Raw genomic sequence first — 18,442 nt, 5'->3', positions numbered from 1 at the left:
ATTAAAAAAAAAAGTCATAAAAAAATTGAGAAAAAAAATAAAATCAACTCAGGTTAACTCCACTAACCCGCCACTCATGATATGAAATCTGAATAAAAAAAAAAATAGACTTAAAAAAAAAACATAGCAAAAAAGATTGAAGTTGAATAAAAAAACATTGAGTAAAAAAATACAAGCTAACTAGGGCTAACTTGATTAGCCTGCATTCGAGATAACCCAACAGAAAGAAAAGTGAAAAAATCATATAGCTTAAGGGCCCATAATTTAACGTTAAAGTATGAAATTGTTAAAAAGAATCAATTACATGAAAAAATGATGGAAAAACAAATATGAGGCAACCATGATTAACTTGACTAATCTATTACCAGGGATATGAGATCATGATATCTCAAAAAAAAAAAAACACACAAAAAAACAATAAAACTAAGAGCTTAATAACCAAATATCAAATAATGAATTTGAAAAAAAATCAATTTTTAATAAAGGACTACCTTGTTGGAAGGAAACCATGAAAAAATTGTAAGGTTAAATATTGAATTGTAAAACATTTTAAAACTCAAATAATGCAGACAAAATATGGTATAAAACAAATCAAAGAAAATAATCAAGGGCTAAATTAAAAAAAAAAAACTAAGAAAAGGATTTTAAAAAAGGTTATTGAAAGAACAAGAACAAAAACTAGATAAAAAACTAAAAGAAATTAAATGTTAAGGGACAAAATTAGAAAAAAAAAAAGATAAATCAAGAAAAATATAAGAATATAGCAATTAAAAGAATGAAAAAAAAATTTAATTAAAAAGACAAAGGCAATAAAATTAAAAGGGATGAAATTGCAAAAAAAAAAAAAAAAAAAAACATAAAGCACATAAATAGAGAAATTACAAGTAGAGAGACCAAATAAGATAAAAAATCAAATTGAATAAAATAACCAAGGAAGAAATTGAAAAAAAATAAAATTCAAACTTTAAAAAGCATCAAAAGCCAAATAAAGATAAATTAAAAGAATAAAAACCAAAATCAATAAAATTACAAGTCGGAGGAGATAATTGTTTTTTCGAAAGTTCAGGTTCATTTTTCTAGGAAATAAGAGAGAAAAGAGATAACGAAGACAAAATCTTCACTACAGCCCAACTGAACCTTTTCCGTGAACATGCAACGCATCGTAAAAAAGAGGACGACGCGTTGCTCCCAACATAGCGGTGAAAGTATGATTTTGGCCACCGCACGATACCCCAGTGCCACTTGAATGACGCATAAGCCATGATGCGTTGATGCATGTGTTGCCCGCATCGATAGCTTTTTTTAATAACATTTAAAATCTTAAAAATACCAAGCCATCTATGCAAAACCTAAAAACAACAACAAAACCAATTGAAAAAGACCAAAACACCCTCATAAATAGCCTTTGTTTTTTCAAATTGAAAGATCAATTCCCTCATTTTAGTGGTTAAAAAAAGGAAAAGAAAAAGATAAAGATGCCCCTTTATGCATGTGTATTTTTTTCTCTCTTCCAAGGACATTACCGTAATTTTATTGTTTATTGTTTTTTTTAAAAAAAAAAGATAAAAGAGCCCCTCACCCAAAGATTATTTTTTTTGCCTTTAAGGGCAAAATAGTCATTATATTATAACAAAAAAAACATTTTTGAATTATTTTATCCCTAATCAATTTTGCAATAATAAATGTATCCTTGAAAAAGATATTTTTATCTCTAATTGCAGGCTTATTCAATTTGTTTTTACAAGAGCAGAATCATATTTATACTATTTCAATCCATAATTTTTTGTTCCCGAAGCTATAATAAAACTAAGCTCGTTTATTTAATTTTTGTAATTTTACATGGTTCGCTACCCAAAAAAACAAAAATGTTTTACACGAAATAAATGCTCCTAGCTAAAAATAAAACACGGCATTAAAACTTTTTTGAGATTCGAATAACATGGAAAATTACATAATCTATAAAGCTCAGAATATAGTTTATCCCTTTTCTCTCCAGCTTTCACATGAACTTCGTAGATTTGGGTAGAAAAAATTGACATCCTTGAAATAAAAACACTGCACATATACATTAGATTACTGTGGATTTAATAGTAAAATTATAATTTTATCATTGACTAAAAAAATTAGATGAAATGGCTTAGGCTAAGACTATGCTTAGGAACGTGGTTCAACCTGCGTTCCCAAAAATTTCAAAATTTTTTTTTTGTTAAAATTAAGTGCGGTTTGTACTTTTGGATTGTTTTGATGTGCTAATGTCAAAAATAATTTTTTAAAAATAAAAAAAATCATTGGCATGTATTTCGGCACGAAAAGCTATTTGAAAAGTAACTGCTATCACACTGCCAAACACGCTCTAAGTCTTTTCACAAAATTAATTTGTTAATTTTTATTTATTCGAGAACAACATTGTCTTTTCTATTTTTTATTAACAATAAAATTACTATACTAGCTTTAAAAAGTTAAAAACCAGAACATTTAGTTTAGGGGCTTTATAGAATTTTATTTTTCAATAACAATTACTCGATCACCCCTTACCATCCAAATTTTTTAGCAATGACTTCAGGGGCTTGGTAGTAATTTACTAATATTTATTATTATTATTATTATTTATTCATAAGGTCATTTTAATATTTGTACAAATAAAAAAAGATGCTAATACATGTTAAGCATGCGTTAGCCACTCCATTGCTTTTGGCTGGCATGTGTGGTTAACTTTAGTTGTCTTAGTCTTGCTTCTGCCATATCATTTGATTTATTTCGACATCTTTTTCTTGATGATGCTGTTTGGTTTGATACATATTTGTTTTTTTTTTCCTTTCTTTTCTTTCTTATTCACCTTAAATTGCGTGCTTTCCCTTGAAAAAATCACACCAGCCATTCAAATTGTTTCCCCTTTAGATTTGGTCCCTCTTCTCTTAGTTGTAATTTTTAAATTTGAAAAAATTATTTAAATTTGAAGATAATTTTCAATTTCATTTTTCTTTAATTTTTTTCATCTATTAGATTTGGTCCTTATTCTTTTGATTGCTATTTTTTTTATTTTTGATTATTTCTAAAAATGATTTTTTTTTTTGCGATTTCATCATCCTTCAACTCTTTTTTTTTTTCCTATCAGATTCGATTCTCATTTTTTTAATTGCTAATTTTATGCTTTGATAGGTTTTTTAGATTAATTTATTTTAAATTTATCATTCAATATTAAATTAGTTGAGGATTGACCTTCTTGATTAAGTCCGGGTATGAGATTTCATGGGTTGTGATATTTTTCTTTGCAATTTCATCCTTTAACATTAAATTGGTTGATGAATGACCTTCTTGAATAAGCCTGAGTATGAGATTTTACTAGTTGAAATTTTAGAATATTAACTCAAATTTAGGAGATTGACTTGTGTTTTCTTTGTTTTTACACTATTAAATTAGGGTTGTCTCTTTTATACTATTAAATTAACTGAACTTATTTTTTATTTCTTTTCTGTTATTTTGGAATATTAACCTACTATCACCTTAACAATTTTCTTCTTGCCTCCAAAAAGAGTTTCCTTAGCCTGCGTTGTTGTGTCGGCCATTGATGTAGGTTTACCAAAGTTATTTATTTATTTATTTATTTTTATTTTATATTTTTATTTACTTTCAGCATTCAATATTTGGTTCATTATAATTAGATTTTCTAATTTGTTTTAGTATGTATTCCATAATTTTATTACTATCTTATATCCCATATCATAGGTTAATTATTGTTGACTCGAATCAATTAAATATGTGAACATTTTAATATTTTTTACAAAATTTTTTTGTCTAATATGTAAACAATTAAGTATTTTAAAAGTATTTCGGACATTATACATTAAATTTTTTTACTTCTTAAAATTTTTACAATTATTTTACGATAAAAAAAAAAAAATCGAGTGCATTGCATATCATGAGTTAGAAAACTAATATTCCCCTCTGGCACATTAAATTTGGCATTAACTTCTTGTAATGTGCTAAAAATCCAACCAAAATTTTCCACCACCCCATGACCTACTAGCACACCAAATCAAACATGCTTGCCCCTCTTTTGCCATTATCATCACCGTCATCACAATCGCTATCACCCTCCCGTCATCGCCATCGCCACCACCATCACCACCAAAGTCCACCATCCATTATCAAAATTAGAAAAATTCACCCAAGATCATAAAACACACCCACACAACTACCTAGTCCTTCCCCTTGGGTCCCTTTTAAGTTTTAACACACAAAAACATACCCATATTACCAACTCAGACACGCACAAAAACTTTCATCTCTCCCCCTCTCTCTCCCCCTCTCTATTTGTTTTTTAATGCGCCTGCCTAGTCTTGTTTACTCCAAACCCAATCAAAACCTCTTCATCGCTATATTTCCTCAACTCGCTCCGATCCAACTCAACCAAGCTCACCTTACCAACTCGGAGATCTTTCTTTCCTTCAAGAATGGCAATCCCTCCGAGATTGATAGCATCATCATCATCATCTTGCACTACAACATCTACCAACAACAGTAGCATTCACATTGAAGAGGGTCTTGCTAGTAAATTCTGGATCAAGTTTAGGAGAGAATCTGTTTTTTCTATGTACACCCCCTTTATCATCTCTTTGGCTTCTGGCACTCTCAAGATTGATTCCTTTAGGCATTATCTCTCTCAAGATTCTCACTTTCTCAAATCTTTTGCTCATGCGTGAGTACCCTTATCTCCTTTTCTTGGTTGTTAAGCTATTTTGATTGTTGTCTTTTTTTGGAGGTTTTGATTTTTGTGATATAGAGATTGAAATATATTTTTTTTTCATTCCCACTCTTATGAGGGTTCTTGGTTGGTTGGTGGAAGAGTGGGGTAATGATTTATAATTTATAGTAAGTATTTAGCTAACTAAGAGAAAGAGATTAGTGAGTTTTGGAGATCTCCATGAAAGAGTTTGTTGAAGTATCAAATAGTGTTTCTTGGTTGGTTAAAAATAGTGAAGTGAAGAGAAGATGATTTATGGTTAAGTTTAGGTCATTAGGAGGGAGAAGAGAGATTGTTTATTTAGTAATATGGTTTCTTTTTTATTGTTTCTGCAATTAAACTATTTTTTGGTAGCTGAGAAAGTGCGGGAAAAAGGAGAAATTTTGGTTTGATTATGCAGGGATAATGCTATCTTTTTTTGCTTGATTTGGATTCCTGGAATGTCCTTGTTATGGAGTAGTAGAAAGGATGAAAAAGGTAGTGGCTTGTACTAATTTAGATGTATCTGTGAAAGGAAATGAAGCAACTGGTTTTTCGATGAAGTGGAATGTGATTTTTATATGGTTCTGGAATCATATTTGAATGTTTCGGTTTTTGTTTTACGTGATGCGTGTGTTAATTTTCTTAGCATTTTTATTAGAAAATTTGGCAAAATAAAATGATTGGAGTAAGGGGTTTAATCAAGGTTGGAGAATTTCTTATAACCCTTACCAAGGAAATGACTTGTGATGATCTTGGCATATAATATGAAGAGCCTAATTTAAATCTTAAGCTCTATTTGGTTGCTGAGAACGGTGGAGGGAAAAAAGCACCCATGTAAAACTTGTTTTCTTTATTTGGAAACAGAGCTGCTAATTCCAGCACTTTTCTAAGTTAATTAGAACTATTGCGATGCTTGGTGAATTATATTAATTTTCTGTGGAAACAAGAGCAGCATAAAATATATAAATAAAAAGTCCTTCCATCTTTTCTTGTGTCAGTGCTCAGCTACTAATTTGAGGTTTAAATTGTTATTGTTTGGAAAAAGAAAAGAAAAGAATTACTAGTTACATCACCTGAGGTGAGTTACACAATTGAGTTATGGACACTGTTTTATTTTCCGCTTTCAAGTTTTGACTGCACCAATAGAGTTATGTTACTTTTTAGGCATTTGACTTTTTTTTTTATTTGTCATCATTGGATTTAGGTTCGAATTGGCAGAAGAGTGTGCTGATGATGATGAAGCAAAGCTAGCAACCTCTGAGTTGAGGAAGGGTGTCTTAGAGGAGCTAAAGATGCAAAATTCATTCGTTGAGGTTAGATAAATACATAAGAAGAACTTTTCCTTTCTACTTGCTGTTTGGTTATTTTATTTTGGTTGAGAAAAAAAAAGGGTTAACAATGTGTTTTTTAACCTTTGATTGAGCAATTTTTATTTTTTTTTTCATTTTTTCATTTTTTTTTCAAATTCTCTTCATCTGGGCTTCTCCTAGTGAAATGCTTTAAGCATCTTTTCCTTCTTTTGATATCTGAGAACACGTAAGGATCATTTGCTTGCTGCCTTGATCGACCTTGCTTAAAAGAGCTTTCTTGGGGAGGCTGTTTCATTTTTTTCCTTGAGTTCTGACATTCCTGACTTTAATTTGGATATTTTATGTCACATTATAAAATAGTTGACATGAGACTTGATTTAGTTGATTTTAAATGAATCTTTTCATACATGAACTAATTGTTTTTTTCCCTTCTTTATACACATGATTGTTGAGCATCATAAACGATGTGGAATGAATGGATAATAAATGACTATGCTTATTAGGTATAATGTTTTGTACATGAGCGGGTTTTATCATGTTTATTGGATGATAGAGCCCCTCAAACACCAGATTTAGGTGGAAAATATGTTCAAAACTTTCTAAGCATACTTTAAACCCAAACTCAAAATGGGTAAAGAGGAAAAAAAAAAAGAACTATGATAATATGGACTTGGAGGTCTTCTGTTCAATGTTTGTGGTAATTGATCATTTTCTGTCTAAAACTAGTCCGGCAGTCTATTGGAATTGCAGAGAGGATTTTTTACAGTAATTTTATGATTGATATTGATATGAAACTCCCATTCAAATTGTAAAATTCTACAATTTTACCATGCAAACAACCATCAATGATTTAAATCTCATGAAAAAATTGTTTATGCATGACTGTAGTGAAATCAGAATTTAAGTTGTCAAAATCATAAAATAGGGATCTTATGGGATTTTTGTAGGATTTTAAGCCTGCTGAAATGATTGAGCTTCTTTCTTGTAACGAGGTTTCCTTTTTGTTTTTCTTGTTTTATTTTGTGTTTGATTTCAATCTTGGAGGCTTTTGTATTTGGTACTTTAGTGTTTTTTTTTTTTTAATTTTTTTTGGGAGAAGTTGGAATCTTTCTTCATTGTTATTTAATTTATGGGATTTGATACCTTTACTATGGATTTGATATTTGTTATTAATTACTAGGATATTAATTAATTATATTCTAAATACTTTTTAATGCCTCAACAATTCCCTTTTATTTTCTAGGATGGACGGGTTAAACCATCCTTAATTGAAAGGCTTGCTAATGTTGAATGCTGAAATTATTTTCTTGATTATAAAAGCTGATGCAAAAGTATATTTTGATCTACATGCTCAAATTGTATCAATTATTTCCGGTGCTTGACAAACTTAACAGAATGGTTTGAATTGCCTTCACCTTTCGACTAGGCTTTCATTATATAGGAAAAGTTGTGTTGTACATGGCCATTACAAAAAAGGGAATCTAGGAATTTAAATAAGTTTCCTCTTTCCTATCAATCATTTATATTCTTATTCCAGCATACAGCTGTAACAGCTGTATGCTTTCCTATTTCCTATTCAAGCATACAGCTGTAATAGTTGTATGCTCTGTATGCTTTCCTATTTCCTATTCAAGCATACAGCTGTAATAGCTGTATGCTTTGACTTAAGTCTTTCTATTGACATCCCCCCTCAAATTGATGCGGGCTGGTCCATAAGCAGCAATTTGGTAGCAAGAAAATGATGACGTTGGCGGGTGAGAGTCTTGGTAAAAACATCAGCCACCTGAAGAGTGCTGGACACATGTGGAAGTGAGATAGTCTTTGTCGCATATGCGTCCCGAATGAAGTGGCAATCCACCTCAATATGCTTTGTGCGCTCATGGAAGATAGGATTGGCGGTAAGATGAATAGCACTGGTATTATCAGCAAAAAGAGGAGTAGGAGTGCGCTGCTGAAAACCCAGCTCAGCAAGGAGCCCGTGGAGCCAGATGATTTCGGAACAAGCTTGGGACATAGCCCGGTATTCAGACTCAGTAGAAGACTTGGAAACACGATCTTGTTTCTTGCTCTTCCAGGAAATAAGTGCAGGACCAAGAAACATACACCAACCAGTAATGGAACGGCGAGTGTCGGAACACCCGGCATAATCAGCATCACTATAAGCAATAAGATCAAGGGAAGTACCAGCAGGATAGCAAAGGCCACGTCGAATTGTGCCATGAATATAACGAATGATACGGCGAACAGCAGCCATATGGAGATGCCTTGGAGAAGCCATAAACTGACTAACCTGCTGTACGGCAAAAGAAATATCAGGCTAGTGTGTGTAAGATAGAGTAAGCTGCCACGAGTGTACGATATGCAGCTGGGTCTGATAAATAAATCACCCTCATCTTTGCGTAGCTTGAGATTAATTTCCATTGGAGTATCAAGGGGTGGCAAATGCTGGAGACCAGCAGCTGCACCAAGTCCATGGCATACTTGTGTTGGGATAAAAAAATGCCATGGGAACCAGCATGAATCTCTAGACCAAGAAAATATGTGAGAGGACCTAGATCCTTCATGTGAAAGGATTTCTGCAGATGCTGCTTGAGTTGATCAATCAGAGCGAAATCAGTACCGGTTATGACTATATCATCAACATACACCAATAAAAACACAACTCCATTTGCAGTCTTACGTAGAAACAAAGAGGCATCATATTTACTTTTGAGGAAATCAAATTGAAGAAGGACAGAAGTAAATCGCTCATACCAAGCACGAGGAGCCTGTTTGAGACCATACAAGGAGCGGCGTAACTTACACACAACAGAGGTAGGAGTGGAAAATAAGCCAGCTGGTGGTCGCATATATATATCTTCAGTGAGATCACCATGAAGAAAGGCATTCTTCACATCCAATTGGTGCAAACACCAATGTTGGGATGCTGCGATGGCCAGAATTGTTCGAATAGTACCCATTTTAGCCACTGGAGCAAAGGTCTCCTCATAATGTTCTCCATATTTTTGATGGTTTCCAAGAGCCACCAATCGTGCTTTATATCTGTCCAAGCTGCCATCAGCCTTGATTTTAACAGAATAGACCCCATCGACACCCAAGAGGAGTCACACCAGAAGGACAATCAACAATATCCCAAGTCTGATTAGCTTCTAGAGCATTTAACTCTTCCTGCATAGCCTGCTGCAGCATGGTTCTGTAGCTGCCTGTGAATAACCAGTAGGGATAGAAATAGAGGATAAAGTGACAGAGAGAGCAGCAGTAGAATGATGTACCACAGATGAGGTAAATCCATACTTAGCAGGTGGTACAGATATTCTAGAGGAGCGGCGTAAAGGAGCCAAAACAGGTACCTCAGAAGCCACAGAAGGCTGTAAAGGAGGAGCAGATGACAAGACAGAAGCTGAAGGGGGCAGCACAGGAAGTCTTCTTTTGTACACACCAAATGTGGCTGGAACTGTCAACTGGAACACTTTGCAAAGGAGAAGAGTCATCAAAAAGAGGGTAAAGAGGCAAGAGAAGTGGCTGAGGATGAAGACAAAGGAAAGAAACATTGATTTTCAAAGAAAATAACATTTCTGGAAACATGAACGCGATTAGTGTGTGGATCAAAACATAGATAACCTTTTGAGTAATACTATATCCAAGAAAAGCACACCTAATTGACTGAGCATAAAGTTTATTTCTATGAGGTGGAGGAAGATGCATGAAGCATACACACCCAAAGGTGTGAAGATTGTTGTATATAGGATGGCAATGATGAAGCCGAAAATATGGAGACTCTAGACCTAAGACTTGTGAAGGAAGTCTATTGATTAGATAAGTTGCTGTAATGAGTGCTTCTACCCAAAACTTTGGAGGAACAAAAGATTCAATGAGCAAGGTACGAACCATATCCAAAAGATGGCGATTCTTGCGTTCTGCTACTCCATTTTGTTGAGGAGTATAGGAACATGATCGTTGAGAAACGATACCATTAGATTGCAAGAATGATTGGAAAGCATGAGACATATATTCCCCTCCCGAATCTGATCTAAGTGTCTTTAACAGTGGCAGAAAATTGAGTGTTAACCAATGCCAAGAATAGTTTGAACATAGAGAAAACTTCTGATTTGTTCCGCAAGAAATAAACCCATGTATAGCGGCTGTAGTCATCAATAAAAGTGACAAAAATATCTGTAATTTTGCATGAGAAATGACAGGACTAATCCCCCAGACATCACTATGAATTATCTCAAAAGGGTTTGTGGCTCTACTGCCAGCAGAAGGAAAGGGTAAAATTTTACTTTTGCCAAGTTTACAAGTAGCACAATCAAGGAACACAGTTGAAGCTGAATGTTCTTTATTACTTATTAACCCAGATTTCAACAAATGAGAGAGGATTCTAGGATTTGGATGACCTAGACGTTTATGCCAAACTTCATTGGACACTTTAGGTGCAGTACAAAAGAAAGCTAAAACAGAGGAAGGAAAGCAAAGTGCGTGGAATAGGAAGTTGGGAGAGAAAATAAACGTCCGTGCTTAGGCCCCTTCGCTATCAGCTGTCCGGACATCTGATCCTGTACAATACAGCCACGATTAGAGAAGTTTACATCACAGTTATTGTCCACAAGTTGACCTACAGAAGCTAAGTTTATAGCAAGCTTGGGTGAGACATAAACATCCTTTAAAAAGGGAGGTACATCACCAACAGCTATGATGGGAAGAGTACTACCATTGGCTGTTTGAATATGTGAGGATCACAATATTTGCGGATATTACTTAACCCATGCAAAGAGTTTTTCATATGATTGGAAGCACCTGAGTCTAAGATCCAAGTAAGGGCTGAAGAACCAGTACCTTGAAGGCCAAGTGTGGAGAAAGCACTCACAATCATTTCTTGCACCATCTCTCGGGTGAGTAAATTTGCTGGAGGCTGAGTCTGTGAAAAAGAGGAACCAGCAGCAGTAACAGCAGCGTGATAAGCTTTGTTGGGGCGTGGAGGAGGACGAATAGGACACTCCTTAATGATGTGACCCAGCTGCTTGCAGTAGTTGCAAATTTTATGAGGACAATGGGGAGCAATATGTCCATACTTCTTACAACTATAGCATTGTGTCTTGCTCATATCGCGACTCTTCCCCTTGTTGTAAGCAGAAGCAGCATAAGCAACTGAGACACTGGCAGAGGCAACTCTTGCTTGCTCCATAATGGTTTGAGTATGGAGACGCTGCTCTTCACGCAATAGTTCTCCAAAGCAAGCATCCAAGGATGGAACAGGATCACGATTGACTAGAGAGGCACGAATGGGTTCATATTCTGGTCGCAATTTCATCAGAAATTGGTCTCGTTGGCTGATTTTATGGACTTGTTGCACTGCCAGCACACCTTCTGCAGAAACCTTGGCTGTAACAAGATCAGAATAATCACTCCATAAAGCCAGAAAACCACAATAGTAATCTTGAATAGAAAGATCTCCTTGGGTATAGTTGGCAATAGCCAACTCAAGCTGAAAACGCCTAGCATTGTTGTCTTGGTTATAAACTTGAGTGAGATGATCCCACATAGCCTTTGCAGATCTATAAGGACGCAAAGAAAGGATCAGATGTGGCTCCATAGAACTGAGAATCCAGGACATTATTTGTGCATCTTTGGCAGCCCATGCTGCCTTAGCAACCACAGATCCTTCAGCAACCATGTCTTTGTCACTGCCATCTATATGGCCCCATAACTCCTTTCCCTTGAGAAAAATCTCTAACTGGAATGTCCAGGCAGCATAATTTTTTGCCAGTAAATCTGACACAAACATTATCTGACTTCTCCATATAGCTATGACTAAGAAAGAACAAAAAATCTTAAGAATTCTGTGAGAAAACACCAAGCTCTGATACCATAACAGAATGGTTTGAATTGCCTTCACCTTTCGACTAGGCTTTCATTATATAGGAAAAGTTGTGTTGTACATGGCCATTACAAAAAAGGGAATCTAGGAATTTAAATAAGTTTCCTCTTTCCTATCAATCATTTATATTCTTATTCCAGCATACAGCTGTAACAGCTGTATGCTTTCCTATTTCCTATTCAAGCATACAGCTGTAATAGTTGTATGCTCTGTATGCTTTCCTATTTCCTATTCAAGCATACAGCTGTAATAGCTGTATGCTTTGACTTAAGTCTTTCTATTGACAAAACTTAGTATCACTATGAATGATTTATATACGAGTTCTTAAAGACTTTCACATGTTAATTAATTACATGATTTATTACTCCCTAATTCTATTCACATAAGCTTGATTATCCTAAAACAATGATTTCTTTTTCCTTATCCATGTGCTTTTCACTCTATTATCAGTTGGATTTCACCTAAAAGAATGTGTTTTGTAATTATTATTTAAAAATGTTTTTTATATGTTTTTTATGTTTATTTGAGACTACTTATGGTTTGTTAAATCGAAAGACTTTATAGGTTCCGATCTTACAATACAATTTCTGAACACTACAACGATCCTAGTTAAAATCCCAACTTTAATAACCTAGGATGTTGACATTACTGTTGAAATATAAAGGGAATGAAAAATAAACCTGGGAACATTCAACAAGCTAGATTGAAATGTGCACAATGGTTGCTTACCTTGTGCTATGTTTAGATCAAAAGCTTATTGTTGGTGGCATATATAAAGTGTCAATGACTGTTATCATGAATGGTATTTCTAAAAATGCTACACTGATAAAATCATTATGCTGCTATGAAATGTTGCATAATCAAGCTAGGCAATGCACAGTTTAAAATGGGTTTCTCCACAAAGTATTCACTTGGATATGCATATGCTATTTTATAATTATTCCTGATTATCAAACTCAGTGAAAATGTTGCTTAAATGGTTTTCTAACCTTGTCAAGAAAATGTATTTTTTGGGAGATCAATAAATAAACCTAATTCGAAATGTTTTACCCCTTTCTTATCTATCACTAGAGTATAAAGTTGCGTTGTGCCATAATGTTTCATTCCACACCATTAATTGTCATGAGATCTTACAGTTTAGCTATAGATTCTCTAGTCTGGCAAAATGTTTTTTAATGAGAAATATGTAGTTGATTCATTGGTTGTGGACTTGTGATTTGTAGCCAAGAAATTTAAGTGACTATAAGAATTGTTGTTGAATCTATCTTGCTGTAATGTGGTTCTGTCAGCATGCATTTTGTAGCTTTACTTTTGCTTGCTCCTTCCAGGAAGCTCATTTCCATCAGCAGGTTCACGAAGGAGAAAAATTCTTCAACACTGGAATCTTAAGGAACACTGTTCTGCTTTAACCCTTGTGATGTCCATTTGTCATACTAATGCGACTAAAATCATATTATTTGACTTCGTATAATTATATTAGATATAGGAAGGAGAAATAAAGAGGTTACTGTGCAACTTTTGCAGCAAACTAAAGTGTTGACACCTTATCTTAGTCACCACTTCTTGTGTCTTGAAGATTCATCCTCTTAACTCTTCAGAGCTACTATCATAGATCAGCTGTAAAATTTGTTTTAATGTAAAACTCTGTAATTATAAATCAGCTTTACACAGCTATCTAATATTTAATTTATAATCCTGTAAGCATGTTGATTTCTGTGTCTTACATGAAATAGTTCTTTCAGTGCTCTGAATGTTTGAATTATCCAGGAATGGGGTACAGACCCAGGTAAAGAGAGGACTGTCAATTCTGCAACTGTTAAATACACAGATTTCTTGTTGGCTACAGCCTCTGGGAAGGTTGAAGGAGTGAAAGGTCCTGGTAAACTTGCAACTCCATTCGAAAGAACAAAAGTTGCAGCCTATACTCTTGCTGCCATGACACCTTGCATGCGGCTGTATTCATTTCTTGGCAAGGAGCTCCAGGCACTTCTAGATCCAGAGGATGACAGGCACCCTTACAAGAAGTGGATTGACAGTTATTCATCTGAGAGTTTTCAGGTAATTTACAGTTTTGCCAGTGGTATTTTTCTTTGTGTTTTTAATGGTCCACCTGATTACATTTTATTGACTGCAGTCTGAGAGGAAACTGTATTACATAAATGGCCTACTTTACCCCCAACATCTCAATTATTGTACTCTTTGAAATCTAGGCATCAGCTCTGCAAACTGAAGACTTGCTGGATAAACTTAGTGTCTCCTTGACAAGCGAGGAGCTTGACATCATTGAAAAGCTTTATCACCAAGCCATGAAACTTGAAATAGATTTCTTCCTTGCGCAGCCACTTGCTCAGCCAACTGTAGCTCCCCTTACAAAAGGGCATAACCCTGCAGAAGATCGGCTTGTCATATTTTCTGATTTTGATTTGACATGCACTGTCGTTGACTCTTCTGCCATTTTGGCAGAGATTGCAATAGTAACAGCACCAAAATCTGATGTGGTTCAAAGTGAGGCTCAAATTGCTCGGATGTCATCAGCTGATCTGAAAAACACATGGGATCTTCTTTCTGGACAGTACACTGAAGAGTACGAGCAATGTATTGAAAGCATTATGCCATCTAAAAGAGGTATAATTCTTTATGAAAATTCTTGCAAGATAGAAGTTGGAATCTGTCAACTTTTTGGGGATGGGAAATGGTCTGTTGCTGAAGATCTTAGTATATTATTAAATCCTCAGGTTGGTTTTGACTTTCTGTGTTTTTGCAGTGGAGTTCAACTATGAAGCTCTTTGTAAAGCTCTTGAACAACTTTTAGACTTTGAGAGAAGGGTAAATTCTAGAGTGATTGAGTCTGAAGTTCTTAAGGGTTTGAATCTTGAAGATGTAAAACGAGCTGGTGAACGTTTGATTCTTCAGGATGGCTGCACTAGTTTCTTTCAGAAAATTGTGAATAATAAAAATTTGAACACTAATGTCCATGTGCTCTCATACTGCTGGTGTGGTGATCTCATCAGATCAGCTTTTTCTTCAGGTATGTTCCGCCCAGGTCAGAACCTTGAGTAAAGAATTTGGAGGTGTTCCACCCTTCAGTATTTTTTTCAATGAAGTGGCTGCTCTGAAAATTCAAACTGATACAGTGCACTGTAGCATCGAATATGCACACACACATGCATATTGTATATATTCTCCATTAGAGTATCTAGTTTTCTACTTTTCACATTACCTACTTGAACAATGACCTCTTAATCACTTTACATTCTTATTGTCCTACCATATTTTACCCTCCATCGATGACGCCTAACTTTAGATGTCAAAGTAGTATGTGATACAGGATAGCTTAATCCTTAGTTGCATAGTCTACATTTCCTCTGTGCAAAATTGGTCAAGTATCTTCCCCTACCATATTTTACCCTCCATCGATGACGCCTAACTTTAGATGTCAAAGTAGCATGTGATACAGGATAGCTTAATCCTTAGTTGCATAGTCTACATTTCCTCTGTGCAAAATTAGTCAAGTATCTTCCTTTAAAATGGGTTGTTGTGCTGGATTTTGTTTCTTGGTTTCCTATTTTGCAAATCCAACTTTTTAAGGATGTATTTTTACTGGGAGAGATCTGCTCCAGAATGGTGTATTGCAATGAACTTCATTCTTAGGTAACCATGTAGAACTGGAGAGACAGCCTTTGTAACAATCCTTTACTACAATGGTTTATCTTCTTCATTTAAGATTTTATGCATTGAAATTATGTTACTGTGAAAAAAAATTTGTGTAGCAATTAGATCAAATATGCATCTAAAATATGTGCACAAAATTGTTTAATTGGAACAAAGAATTTGATGGCACTAATCAAACTATAATAGCCGGATACAGAAGTCAATCCTTGTGTATTAGTGATGATTTTACCTAGAAACATCCTCTTTTAAATATGCTTTAGATAAAGGCTTGCAACACAACATGTGTGAAAGATTACTGGGTATTGTTACACTTGGTTAGCATAAACTCTCCGTTAAGTTGATGGAAAAGTTACTATCATCTAGGAGAATTGTCTTTCAGAAAACCTTGATTACAATAGATAAACCATTGCTTCTAACTTGATCTCTTGTGCCATACACCTATCTGGGAGTTCATAAATATTATTTTGGGGGCAAACCTGTGGCCAAGCCATGCCATACCCCAAGTTGCCAAGGCTTAGCACAATTACAACATGCCTTTCTGAGGCTTAGCATGGCTCTGACATGCATAGCCATGATTTTCCCACAAGATCTCTTTCTGGATAAAAAGATGTGGGGTGAGCCTCCGTATTTACCTGGTCACACATTTACATGACACTCATGACAGTTATGCATGCATACACACAGACTGATGCAAGACTAATCATGATTTGCTATTAACTACTACTGAAGCTGCCTCACAGGATCTGTTGCCATACTGGTTTTGTGTTCTTATCTTCTGATCTCATAGTCCCTTGTATTCCTTGAACTGGAAAAATGTTTTCTTAGGGTCAAAGGCTGCAATTTTTTATTTTTCATTACAATATTGGGTTTTTGGATGTGGTGATTGATTCCAAAATTCATTACTAATGCATTTTGGGTGTTGAAACTCTTATTCCCTCCCTCCCTCCCTCTCTCTGCACCTTTTCTTTTCATTTCTCTTTTTAGATAAAGTGTAGTATTTTTCCCTGTTTCTCTTTAAGACTAATGGATAATTTGCCCCATACACAGTTATAGTTTGCTTTGCTGTTGTACAGGGGGTTTGGATGTGAATGTGCATGCGAACGAGTTAATTTTTGATGAATCAATCTCCACAGGGGAGATTGTTAAGAAGGTGGAATCTCCCTTGGACAAAGCTCAAGCTTTCAATGATATTTTAAAGAATTACAGCAATGACAGAAAGAACTTGACTGTTTACATTGGAGATTCAGTTGGTGACTTGCTTTGTCTACTTAAAGCAGATATTGGTATTGTAGTTGGATCAAGTGCAAGTTTAAGGAAAGTGGGAAGTCAATTTGGTGTTTCTTTTGTACCATTGTTCCCTGGCTTGGTGAGAAAACAGAAAGAATGTGGCGGAGAAAGCTCTCCTAAATGGAAAGGGCTATCGGGCATACTGTATACAGTCTCTGGTTGGGCTGAAATACATGCCTTCATTTTGGGGTGGTAGAATCATTTTTGTTCGCACACTCCTGCGTGTTAGTTAGGGCAAATCAAGGAAATATTTGTTACATAATGGAACACCAATACAAGATGATGGCCAATTTTATTAGGGGCCACAGATCTGCTGCTGTTTGTTTTTTTTTTTGGTTTCTCAACAGGGTCTCCCGTTCAGAAATGCAATGGATTCTTTTGGGTGGATAATGCTGTGAACTTGGTGTTTAGAATCTCCTGTACTTTTGTTGCCAACCTCACCAATTCTTTCGCCGCCCATTGTAGTTGGTACTGGTTCTATACCAAAGTTTCATGTGATTATTTTTTCCAGCTTGTTCATATGGTACCTAAGTCTATACATTGCTGGTATCTTTTGCTTTTCATAGATCATCATTGTTCTGTATTTGGCAAGGGTGCCATTTCCGAGAAGATATCCTCGCAGCTCCTCTCTTTCGACTTTTAAAAGACCAATTTGGTTTACCCCTCTATTCAATGATGAGGCATTTTATATGCATGCCTCTCTTTTTATTGATTCTGTTCTCTTGGCCTGCCAAATTACAATGAGTGCAAGAACTCCTAAGACATGTTGCTTGGCTGTTATTTCACGTTGCTTTCCTCAAACAGGTACACCATTAATCTTGCAATCATTCAATCACATGTTGTCGTGGTGGTGGTGGTGGTTAATGGCGTTGATTCAATGCCTGTCCAAGTGACCATCTAGTGCTTAACCCGTGAAAACCACAAGACAATAACTAATCAAGCACTTGGTTCTTGAGTCGGTATTTCTTCCATGTGTGATGAACACAACTATTAAATCCGGTTCAGTAAGGTGACTTGATCTGGCTGACCTGTTTAATGAGATGATTATTAAATCTAGTGCTTAAAGGGATAATTATTAAATCTAGTTTGGTAGGGTAACCTGATCCGGCTGGCCTGTTTAATAGGCCCGGGTTAGTGTCAAAGAAAATATAATCTTGAGTTAGCATGATTTGATTTAGTTTGGTAAAATCTGTTTTAATTTCTAAATGCTTTTGCAAAACATTATTATTTTTGGTTTTTTTTTTTTATATATAAATTATTTAACCCTAATAATTTAGTTGATCAACCTTTAAGCTATTTGAAATGTGTTTTGACTTTTAAATGTTTTTGCAATACAAGATTATATTATTTTGATTTTTCTAAAATAAACTAAAATAATATCATTTTTATTTAATCTGACTCCCCGAATCCATAACTTATAGTTTGTACCAAGCTGGAAGAACTCTAAAGATACATGATCCATTACAAATTATTCCAATTTCCAATACACATTGAAATAAAGAAATATAAAATTGAATCTCATTCTGAATCACCAAGAGTTGCCATGGAAGAGTTAATGCAAACACCACA

The 18,442-nt window shown here is 34.9% G+C and overlaps 1 protein-coding gene across 2 annotated transcripts; it reads left to right on the top strand.

Annotated features, from left to right (window-relative positions):
- Positions 1–3,994: 3,994 nt before the first annotated feature.
- Positions 3,995–17,392, top strand: LOC118036463 (bifunctional TH2 protein, mitochondrial). 2 transcript variants are annotated; one of them, XM_035042163.2, is made up of 6 exons: positions 3,995–4,699; positions 5,931–6,039; positions 13,682–13,972; positions 14,125–14,539; positions 14,679–14,942; positions 16,660–17,392. In XM_035042163.2, exons 1-6 carry the CDS (start codon positions 4,455–4,457, stop codon positions 17,067–17,069), a joined length of 1,734 nt encoding a protein of 577 aa, XP_034898054.1. In that variant the 5' UTR covers positions 3,995–4,454; the 3' UTR covers positions 17,070–17,392. The 2 variants fall into 2 exon arrangements, with proteins under 2 accessions (XP_034898054.1, XP_034898055.1); XM_035042164.2 differs by lacking the exon at positions 3,995–4,699 and adding an exon at positions 4,726–5,221.
- Positions 17,393–18,442: the final 1,050 nt, after the last annotated feature.

The sequence above is a fragment of the Populus alba genome, chromosome 13 (genome assembly GCF_005239225.2).
Source record: "Populus alba chromosome 13, ASM523922v2, whole genome shotgun sequence".
NCBI lineage: Eukaryota > Viridiplantae > Streptophyta > Magnoliopsida > Malpighiales > Salicaceae > Populus > Populus alba.
Note: the sequence above shows the minus strand (reverse complement) of the source record. Positions and strands in the feature narration are given on the sequence as shown.